The following is a 12,191-nucleotide window of genomic DNA, read 5'->3' on the forward strand; positions in this document are numbered from 1 at the left end:
AAAGTTAGATACCTAGAACACGTCAATGCTGTTAAGTATAATAGGTTTTCTGCAATAGGCCAACACATACATGACTCAAAGCATAATTTCACTACCATAGAACAAGACCTAGAAATTCTCAAGAACATAAACAAAGGCCCTTTACTCGATGTTACAGAAAACTGTTTTATTCATTTAGACTAATTTTTCAATCCCAATCTAAACCTCAATGAAATTTCAGAAAAAACCTAATATTCTTTTCGACTTCCTAATCGAAGTCTTTAGAGGTATCAAATCCACGAAGAAGAAATCGATCTTTTATGCTCTGCATAACACTCTTCTATGTCGCACACTACCACCACTCCATCCCCCTGACCAGCCTTCCCAACCCTTCCACTCCCCTCCTCTCTCCTTCCCCCCTTCTCCTTTTCCTGCCCCTCCCACCTCACCTCCACTCACACTCAACTTACTCACATCCATCTCACTCGTCCACAACCCTTCTCACAACACACAACCAGCACACTGAACAAGGTGAGTCCCATATTCCATCACATTTGGCCGCGAACTCATCTTTAGCTATCCATTTCATTAACTTAGCTTTTCTTCCTTTTAATCTTTATCACCTATGTTGAGCTGAGACGACCTCAAAATTCAACCTTATACAACCACTCAACGTCAGGTGTACCGGCCTTAAACAAATATTTGATGGTCTTGCCAACCATGTACAACACTGGACCTGGACTTCTATATCTCCATTGATAACAACAGAAGAGTGGACAATTTTACCGCATCGTTTTATTATTATATTAAGACTTTTACTCTCATTCATCAGATCAATTTTATTGTACAATACCTACCTGCCTCATTAGACTATAACGCCTCTATGCATTATATTATGCCATCATATTTTACTCATTATTCATCTAGCTCTTAATGTAAAAACAGTCAATCATTTGTACTTTGCAATGCATGTATCATGTATACAATTTTATGTTATGTACCCTGCCCACTTTGTGATTTCTAGCTGATGATGACGCCATTAAGCGTCGAAACTGGTACTAGTAATAATAAATAACATGTTGTGAACACCTTGTACAACACACTTTGTATTGAATAGCTTGAACCTTCTTTAATTCTAATTGTGAATCTCAGTTCAATACGGGAAAATGAATTTCTTAACTTATAAGATGTATCGACAAGTAAATGTTGATAGTCGTGACTGCAACCTTGCAGAGAATCGTATGGCGCCGATCGCCAGAAGAACCTACAAGACATTACCAGCTGAAAACAGTCACGTACGGAAGAGCTTCAGCACCCTTCCTCCCTACTAGATGCCGTCAGCAGTTCGCTACTGAGGAGTCTAGTAGTCTACCCAAGGCAGCAGAAATTCTCCAGAGAGATTTCTATGTGGACGACTGTATGTCTGGGACAGAAACCCTCGAGGAAGCTCTACGAATGCAAGAACAACTCATCGATCTCCTTCAAAAGGGAGGTTTCCAACTTCAAAAGTGGTGTTCCAATCATCCACGACTAGTCGAAGCTGTTCCTCCAGAATACAAAGAAGCCCAGTTGCCTCTTCAACCTGATAACGGCAATAATGTTAAAACTTTAGGACTCTTGTGGCATCCTGCCACTGATCAGCTACAGATTGTGAATGGTACTGGGTGTACTAACGCCAACGGACCTATTACGAAAAGAAAGGTACTTGCAGTTATAGCGTCAATATACGATCTGTTGAGATTGATGGGTCCATTTATCATCTCCTGCAAATATTTCCTGCAGCAACTCTGGCAACTGCGCTTAGGTTGGGATGAGAAGCTACTAACAGAACTACTCCAGTACTGGGAGCAATTGCACAATCAGTTTCCTCTTGTTAGCTGAATTAGAATCGACAGACTAGTGTTAGCGAAGGGCATTATCACTAACATTCAATTGCATTTGTTTTTGGATGCATCTGAGAAGAGTTACGGATGCTGCATTTATATAGGATCGGAAAATCAACAGGGTGAGCGTACCACAAGGCTACTGTGCACTAAGTCAAAGGTTGCCCAATTGAAAAAGGTCTCCCTTCCTCATCCAGAGTTACGTGGAGCATTGCTTCTAGCTCGTCTTCTGAAGAAGGTAACATCAATCTTAAATTTGTCTATTAGCAGCATCCATTTATGGACAGATTCGACTATAGTTATTTCATGGATTGCAGCATTGCCTACACGGTGGAAAACTTTCATTGCCAACAGAGTTGCGGAGATTCAAGATAGCACATCGATTGCAGACTGGAAGCACATCGCTTCAGGAGATAATCCTGCAGATCTGATTTCATGAGAACTCACCCCAGATGCTAAATCACTTTGGCGGAATGGACCAATGTGGCTTGCAGAGGATACTCTGCCATGGCCTGATTCAATCCCTTCTGTAGAGACTCGGGACATTCCAGAACAGCGGAAGCCAGTGGTCAGTCTTCGACAGCAATACTGGATAACAAACTCAAGGCAAAAAATGCCCAGCAACTAATGGATCTGCTGCCAAACTACAGAGTATCACCTGCCAATCCATTCCTACATTGTGGGATTAATTAAACTGGACCACTGTGTATAAAATCAGGCTCTGGTAAAAACAGTTCAAAGCTGAAATGTTATGTATCAGTTTTTGTGTGTTTGGCTACTAGGGCTATTCACCTGGAAATTGTTAGCAGCATGACTACCCAGGCTTTTCTTGCTGCTCTCAAACTCTTTATCTCATGATGAGGGAAACCTGCGCACAATATTCGGACAATGGCAGAAACTTCGTAGGCGCTGACAGAGAATTTCGGGAACTGCAGAGATTGTTCGACGAAGAACATCATCAACGAGAGATCTCAAACTTCGCTAGCACTAAAGGCATTCAGTGGCACTTCATTCCGCCTCAGGCTCCACACTTCGGAGGCATTTGGGAGGCTGGCGTCAAATCATTCAAGCACCATCTTCGACGAGTGATGGGAACGGGATTCCTTACCTTCGAAGAACTGGCAACACTCACAACACAAATCAAAGCATGTCTTAACTCTAGGCCTCTAGCACCCCTATCCTATGATCCAGACGAACTAGTTGCTATCACTCCAGGTCACTTTCTTATTGGGAGACCTATCACTACCCTGCCCGAATCAGATCTGAGTAATGTACGCCTCAAGGTACTTTCTAGAGGGCAGCAACTACAATGGCAACTCCAAGGATTCTGGAACGTGTGGTCAACAGACTACCACTCTCATCTGCAGCAGAAGAGTAAATGGATACTATCAAACAATAATGTGCAACCAGGCACTAGTATGCGTCGCCACTATCTGTACTTCTTCTGGAGTATTTAAAAGGCCCATTGCAAAACTTTGTCCAATTCCCACTTCTCAAGGAGACGATATCTGAACGTTGTGTGTTTTGTATTGTAGTTTTCTTCATGTTTGTTCCTCTTTGTAGTTTGTGTGTGAAAAAAGTGTTTAACCCTTTTTTGGTGGTCGGCATGTTTGACCACCAGATATAACTTTGCCGCTTTGCTTCCACTCTAATTTAGCAAGCCCTCACCAGAGGTCAGATTAGGACAGTGCTACTTTGTATTACCACTAGGAGGGGGTAAACTACCGGCTACTTCCTGCCACCACCTGGAGTGAGGGAGTGTGTGAGATGAAGTGGTGGTGGTCGGTCGCGTGACGCAAAGTTGTTGACATAGTCAGTACAACTACCACATTTGGAATTCTTATCCGAGTTTAAATATATGTAGGGAATGTTCTTGTATTGTGTATCACGTGTGTATTTAAGTGTGTAAATATATCTATGTTAATAATTCCACAGGAATCCAGTGATATGATATGAGTTCCTCAGGGCAGTGTTATCGGACCTTTGTTTTCTTATATATATAAATGATATGAGTAAAGGAGTGGAATCGGAGGTAAGGCTTTTTGCGGATGATGTTATTCTCTATAGAGTGATAAATGTTACAAGATTGTGAGCAACTGCAACGTGACCTCGAAAATATTGTGAGATGGACAGCAGGCAATGGTATGTTGATAAACGGGGCTAAAAGTCAGGTTATGAGTTTCACAAATAGGAAAAGTCCTCTCAGTTTTAATTACTGCGTTGATGGGGTGAAAGTTCCTTTTGGGGATCATTGTAAGTATCTAGGTGTTAATATAAGGAAAGATCTTCACTGGGGTAATCACATAAATGGGATTGTAAATAAAGGGTACCGATCTCTGCACATGGTTATGAGGGTGTTTAGGGGTTGTAGTAAGGATGTAAAGGAGAGTGCATATAAGTCTCTGGTAAGACCCCAACTAGAGTATGGTTCCAGTGTATGGGACCCTCACCAGGATTACCTGATTCAAGAACTGGAAAAAATCCAAAGAAAAGCAGCTCGATTTGTTCTGAGTGATTTCCGACAAAAGAGTAGCGTTACAAAAATGTTGCAATGTTTGGGTTGGGAAGAATTGAGAGAAAGAAGAAGAGCTGCTCGACTAAGTGGTATGTAATACCAATATAAATGGTCCGTTATTGGACATTATAAATTTTCCAGCTAACTCATTCTTGGTTGCCAGCGTTTCGCCCTCGTGTGCTAGGGTGGGCTCATCAGTTGGTACCTAGCACACCTACCAATACGCTGGCTAGTGCATACCGTGGAGGCCACAGCGTAGGCTAACTGGAGCCACCGGCAGTGCCAATGCACTAAGAGACTTTGTCTCATCAGCAAAAATTGATGACTGCTTGGCCATCAGATGATATAGATGTTGATTCCCATAGGGAATATGAAATATTTGTCCTGAATGAGTAAATTTATAATACCAATATAACTGGTCCGTTATTGGACATTATAAATTTTCCAGCTAACTCATTCTTGGTTGCCAGCGTTTCGCCCTCGTGTGCTAGGGTGGGCTCATCAGTTGGTACCTAGCACACCTACCAATACGCTGGCTAGTGCATTCCGTGGAGGCCACTGCGTATGCCAAGCAGGCATCAATTTTTGCTGATGAGACAAAGTCTCTTAGTGCATTGGCACTGCCGGTGGCTCCAGTTAGCCTACGCAGTGGCCTCCACGGTATGCACTAGCCAGCGTATTGGTAGGTGTGCTAGGTACCAACTGATGAGCCCACCCTAGCACACGAGGGCGAAACGCTGGCAACCAAGAATGAGTTAGCTGGAAAATTTATAATGTCCAATAACGGACCATTTATATTGGTATTATAAATTTACTCATTCAGGACAAATATTTCATATTCCCTATGGGAATCAACATCTATATCATCTGATGGCCAAGCAGGCATCAATTTTTGCTGATGAGACAAAGTCTCTTAGTGCATTGGCACTGCCGGTGGCTCCAGGTAGCCTACGCAGTGGCCTCCACGGTATGCACTAGCCAGCGTATTGGTAGGTGTGCTAGGTACCAACTGATGAGCCCACCCTAGCACACGAGGGCGAAACGCTGGCAACCAAGAATGAGTTAGCTGGAAAATTTATAATGTCCAATAACGGACCATTTATATTGGTATTATAAATTTACTCATTCAGGACAAATATTTCATATTCCCTATTGGAATCAACATCTATATCATCTGATGGCCAAGCAGGCATCAATTTTTGCTGATGAGACAAAGTCTCTTAGTGCATTGGCACTGCCGGTGGCTCCTGTTAGCCTACGCAGTGGCCTCCACGGTATGCACTAGCCAGCGTATTGGTAGGTGTGCTAGGTACCAACTGATGAGCCCACCCTAGCACACGAGGGCGAAACGCTGGCAACCAAGAATGAGTTAGCTGGAAAATTTATAATGTCCAATAACGGACCATTTATATTGGTATTATAAATTTACTCATTCAGGACAAATATTTCATATTCCCTATGGGAATCAACATCTATATCATCTGATGGCCAAGCAGGCATCAATTTTTGCTGATGAGACAAAGTCTCTTAGTGCATTGGCACTGCCGGTGGCTCCAGTCAGCCTACGCAGTGGCCTCCACGGTATGCACTAGCCAGCGTATTGGTAGGTGTGCTAGGTACCAACTGATGAGCCCACCCTAGCACACGAGGGCGAAACGCTGGCAACCAAGAATGAGTTAGCTGGAAAATTTAATGTCCAATAACGGACCATTTATATTGGTATTATAAATTTACTCATTCAGGACAAATATTTCATATTCCCTATGGGAATCAACATCTATATCATAAGTGGTATGTTCCGAGCTGTCAGCGGAGAGATGGCGTGGAATGACATTAGTAGACGAATAGGTTTGAATGGCGTCTATAAAAGTAGGAAAGATTACAATATGAAGATAAAGTTGGAATCCAAGAGGACAAACTGGGGCAAATATTCATTTATAGGAAGGGGAGTTAGGGATTGGAATAACTTACCAAGGGAGATATTCAATAAATTTCCAATTTCTTTGAAATCATTTCGGAAAAGGCTAGGAAAGCAACAGATAGGGAATCTGCCACCTGGGCGACTGCCCTAAATGCAGATCAGTATTGATTGAGTTGATATGAACCGGCTACCTACCTCATGTCCTATACCTACAGTCCACTACTTTCCTCGTGCTATCCGAGCTAAACCTTGTACATATCCTAACTCACTCAATTAAAACTTGTCTACATCCCTATCCCACCTCATTTCAGGCACTAATATAGATACCAGCTGAATACTGATACTTTTATTTTCACTTTCAAAAGTCTTTGAAAAAGAAGCAACAGTACGGAGAAGTTTATATAGCTGTAGAAGTGAAAGCACTTTCATGTGTTCTTAGAATCAAGATGACAGCCCGCTTTGTTAACGATTCTGAAATCGAGTGCTTGATTTTTGAAGGTCTTAGTGACAGTACTGATGGTGACAGTGATTACTGTGTTAATTCCGATGAGGAAATTATTCCTGAAAGTAGTGAAAGTGACAGCAAAGTACAAGGTGCCTCAGAAGTAATGGGAAATTCCAATAACTGAAATGATGTTCGAGTCGGTGCAGGTGATATTATTGGCAGTACGTCAATATTTGAAGAAACCAGTGAAGAGGTAGGTGTGTACTGAACTGACATAGAACCGCAAGAAAGTAATTACTGAAGACGTACCATTTGCCGTTCACCACCCTGGGCCTATCAACTTGCCTCCCCGTAATACAGCTCCCATTATGTGAAAAAAAATTCAAAATCCCTTCTGTTAAAAAATTGTTTTTTACTTAGCATTCAAAATGAAAAGTGGAGAACTGTGGGGTAATATGTAAGAACATACTCGTGTGTTTCAGAATAACATGTTTTCAGTAATAAATTATAGATAAAAAATTCCTTTGTTAGAGGAAAATACGTCAACAATTTCCTTTGTTCAAAAAATTGTATACTTGTATTTTACGATAGAAATCGTGACAAATTTTTTTCTTATTTCTGTCATCTTCTTGTAGATCAGTCTTTCAGCTTTCTATGGGTGTATAATATGGATTTCTTAGGATTAATATGAGATTACAGACATGGTATACTGAGGAAAATAAATGTAACATTTGGCAGATAAACCTGCAGCAGTTCTAGGGTTAAAGGGTTGGAAATTTAGTAATTTACTCGCATATCAGGTGAGCATACTTTCTGACAGCGGAGAAGAAATATGCATTTTCATACAATTCCTATCCCTAGTTATGAGTCTACATACTATCTTATTTTAAAGCAAAATGGGATTCACAAATGGTAGCCATTTCTTAAACAGTTACCAGAGACCATGATCTTTTCAAGTCCAAAAATGACTTCTAGGACTTCTGCCCATATAATCTTGTTCTGAAAACCAAGTCCACCTTACACTAAACTTTGTACTATAGTATTTCAGTTGCACCAAAATAACAGAGTAAAGTTTTATTTCAGATAGAACTTCTTTTCAGACTGTAATTCACAAGGCCTCTATCCCCCCCCCCCCTCTATGATGCAGAGCCAATGCAGAGAGCTGCTATTTCATATCAAACTAAATGTCGGCACTTTATATCAATAAAAGCAGGAAAAAAAAAAAAAAAAAAAAAAGTGTTGAATTCCAAACTAACAAGCATGTCTACTATCCAATCAACAAATACATTAAAGAGGATATTACTATTATAGACATGTTCTTATTACCTGGAAATTGTGTGTGTTGATGGGTTTCGTGGCTGCATCAAAGTTTGGTAGATCATCATCATCCATGCCAGGTGGAATGTTGTAAGAGAAGGGTGCTCCATATGGTATATTAGGAGCGTTTGGAGCTTGACTGGGAATAGGTGGAGGGCTCACAAACCCCCCAGCAGAGCCAGGAGGTTTGTTGCTCCCAGGAGGCTAAAATAGACAAATGTGTCAAAATAAGCTAGCATTAACAACACCATCTACTATCAAATAAATTCCACAAGTGCATGCTGGCACATGCTATGTTGTAATAATGATGATGATGATGATTAGTTAAATAAATAAATAAATAAATAAATAAATAAATAAATAAATAAATAAATAAATAAATAAATAAATAAATAAATAAATAAATAAATAAATCATGAGGAAGATAAATTCAATATATTCTTTAAAATACAGTGTAATAATAATTATACCTACAACACATGTATGAGCAGTTCAGAGCGCAAAATAATGGTCTTCTGATCCTAAGTTGGCAGATTTCATACCAGTTCAGTCCAATGATATTTAAAGATGCTCAAACAACAGTAACAATGCAAGAGGATGGAGGTTTGGACACTTAACCTGTTAAGTGGAGCTGTTTCAATGATGGACAATACATGGCAGAAATAACTTTTTTTTTTTTCCCTCCCTCTCTGAAGTGGGAGCCTTGAATTTTTCAATATGCATTTAGTGAGGTGTTACTATCTCAACGAGATTTTTTTCTACTTCGTAGCGAGAAAGGAGATAGTGTTGGGAATTCTTTTTATATTTTGTTCCTGGATGTGTTGAGTAAGAACAATCTATGTGCCACTTGACTGCAACTAATGAATAGGCTGTATGCCAATTACTGGAAAGTGATTTCATGAAAATTATCATTTTCTTAATGGTATTATTATTATTATTATTATTATTATTATTGTATGGCATTTACAAGCATAATCTGTAAAAATATACAATTAACATCATCATCATTTCCCTTTATCCAGCTGTAGCTGGGTAGGGGCAAATATGGTTCCTCTCCACTTTCTTCGGTCTTTCCACCACTCCTCCCCCAACACTGTGTCCCAGTCCAGGTTTCTTTCTATAATGCTGCGTGGGATGGTATCCTTCCATCTCAATCGTGGTCGTCCACGGCCTCTCCTTCCTTGGATTTGCATTTCCATCACCTTTTTTGGCATTCTTTCGTCGCTCATTCGCTTTATGTGCCCAAACCATCTTAGTCGGCTCTTCTCTATTCTATCATTCATTTTTTCCACTCCAATTTCTTCCCGGATTTTCTCATTCCTTATTTTGTCTCTTCTACTCTTCTGTATCATACTCCTCAAGAATTTCATTTCGGCCGCCTGTATTCGACTCTCATCCTTCTTTGTCATTGTCCAAGTTTCTGCTCCGTAAGTTGTTATGGGTACGTAATACATCTTGTACATAGTATCCTTTGCTTCCATTGGCACATCTTTGTCCCATAACATATTTCTTACACTATGATAGAAACAACTTCCAGCTTGAATCCTTTTACTAATCTCAGCATCCAGTCGAGCATTCTCCATTAATTCACTCCCCAGGTATTTAAACGTTTCCACTACTTCCAGGTGCTTGTCTGCAAGTCTAATCTGACCTTTCCCTTCTTTCTCCCCTCTAGTCATAACAAGAGTTTTACTCTTTTCTACACTTATTTTCAATCCACATTCTTCAATCTTCCCATTCACCACATTCAACTGTTCTTCAACCTTCCTGTCGTCTTCTCCCCAAATCACAGTATCATCTGCAAATAACATCATGTTCATTTCTCTTCCTCCATATGCTGCTTTTGCTGTTCTCATGATGTCATCCATGACTAATGTAAACAGTATTGGTGATAGAACACTTCCCTGTCTCAGCCCACTAGTTATTTTGAACCAACTTGTCCTGCCAACTTGTGTTTGCACGCAACTACAACATTCCTTATACAATGCCATGATCATTTTTATTAATCCCTGTCCAATTCCTTTTTGCACCAGACTGTCCCAAACTTTCGTCCTAGGGACACTGTCATATGCCTTTTCAATATCAATGAATGTCATCACCATATCATTCCCGTACTCCCAATGCTTTTCCATTAGTTGTCTCATAATGAAAATGGGTTCTATTGTTGACCTTCCACTTCTGAAACCAAACTGATTTTCCTGTATCTGCTTCTCAACCCTCAACCTTATTCTTAGCAACATGGGATATTAGAGTAATTCCCCTGTAGTTCTTCAAAACTTTCTTATCACCTTTCTTGAAAATTGGGATGATTATTCCTTTTTGCCAATCCTCAGGGACCTCCTTATTCTCCCAGACCTTCCTGAGAACCCGATATGTCCACTGCAGGCCTACAGCTCCAGCTGCCTTTATCATCTCCACTGAAATTTCATCTATTCCAGCAGTTTTTCCATTCTTCATCTTTCTTACTGCCATTTCAATTTCATTCATTGTAATTTCTTTATCCATTTCTTCGTCAACTAATTGCCTTTCCTGGTCGTCCATTGAATGACTGTCATCCGTTCTTATGTTCAGCAGCTTCTGAAAATATTCTCTCCATCTATTTCTTATTTCTTCTGGCTTTGTTAAAATTATGCCACCTTCATCCTTCACAAATCTGGTGTTTACTTGATCTCTCTTTTTGTTTCTTAAGATACCATACAGTAATTTCTTGCTGCCCTGCATATCATCTCTCAATGTCTGTGTAAATAAGGCCCAGTTTTTCCTCTTTTCTTCCTCCACTACTTTCTTGGCCAAATTCTTTGCCTCCACATATTTTCTTCTACTTTCTTCAGTCTTAGACGTTTTCCATGCTTTCCATGCCATTTTCTTTTCCTTCACTTTAATCTTTACCCTATCATTCCATCAGTGTGTTTCTTTGTCTTTCACATTTCCTGATGTTCTACCACACACCTTTTCTGCACATCCAACCAGTGCTTCCTTAGATCTTTTCCATTCCTCTTCAACATTCCCCACCTCTGTCCTGGGTACCAAGGGTATTATTTCCCTTTGAAATTCTTCTTGTATGCTTTTCTCCTTCAACTTCCATACTTTAATTCTTTTCTCTCTTCTTAACTGGGGTTTTTCAATCTTTACAACTTTCAATTTTCCTATCACAACTCTATGATCTCCACCAAAGGCTTCTTCAGGCATGGCTGTTACATCTACAAGGTTCTTCCGGTGTTCTTTCTCTATGATTATATAATCATGGTCTTTGTTCGTCTGTCTCCCCAGCCATACCTTGTAATCTTCTGACTGTTCTTCTTCCTAAACCAGGTGTTTCCAACAATCATTTGATTCCTCATGCAAAAATCCACCAACAACAACAATTAACATACAAATTAAAATGTAGAGGTAATTAAACTAGAATGTCCAGCTTCGACAACCAGTCCATTGCACTTGGTGTCAATTCATTCTTAATCGTAATGGAAAGGAACAAACAAGTGTAAATTAAGTCCTATATACAAACATACGAACAATGAAAGGAACACGTGATAAACACAATGACTGGTAGTGTGGAAAGAGGGAGAAATAGAAAGACACAAAAAGACATGGACAATCTCCACATTTTCAAACACTGCTATCTTCAAAAAGGTCCAGCCCCGCGATGTTAAGTGCTGTGGGGTTTGGTTTTTGTTTTTTGTTTTATAGTGCAGTGTATTGTTTCTGAAGGAAGACATGAAATTCCTCAGTTGATAAGATATAGATCTTGGTTCCCATAGGGATGATCTAGACGTTGATTCCCATAGGGAATCTGAAATATTTATTTTGAATGAGTAAATTTATAATACCAATATAAATGGTCCGTTATTGGACATTATAAATTTTCCAGCTAACTCATTCCCGGTTGCCAGCGTTTCACCCCCGTATGCTAGGTTGGGCTCATCAGTTGGTACCTAGCACACCTACCAAGACGCATTTCCAGTGTATACCGTGGATGCCACTGTGTAGGCTACTTGGAGCCACCGGCAGTGCCAATGCACTATGAGCCCAGCCTAGCACACTGGGGCAAAACGCTGGCAACCAGGAATGAGTTAGCCGGAAAATTTATAATGTCCAATAACGGACCATTTATATTGGTATTATAAATTTCTC

The 12,191-nt window shown here is 40.1% G+C and overlaps 1 protein-coding gene across 2 annotated transcripts in view; it reads right to left on the reverse strand.

Annotated features, from left to right (window-relative positions):
- Ist1 (IST1-like protein) overlaps nt 1-12,191 on the reverse strand; it is a 103,201-nt gene that overhangs the window by 44,785 nt on the left and 46,225 nt on the right. For both annotated transcript variants that reach the window (XM_067135201.2, XM_067135200.2), the window contains exon 5: nt 8,070-8,264. In XM_067135201.2, coding sequence (XP_066991302.1) covers nt 8,070-8,264 — 195 coding nt within the window. The remainder of the gene's footprint in view (nt 1-8,069; nt 8,265-12,191) is intronic.

This window comes from Anabrus simplex, chromosome 1 (genome assembly GCF_040414725.1).
Source record: "Anabrus simplex isolate iqAnaSimp1 chromosome 1, ASM4041472v1, whole genome shotgun sequence".
NCBI classification, from domain to species: Eukaryota; Metazoa; Arthropoda; class Insecta; order Orthoptera; family Tettigoniidae; genus Anabrus; species Anabrus simplex.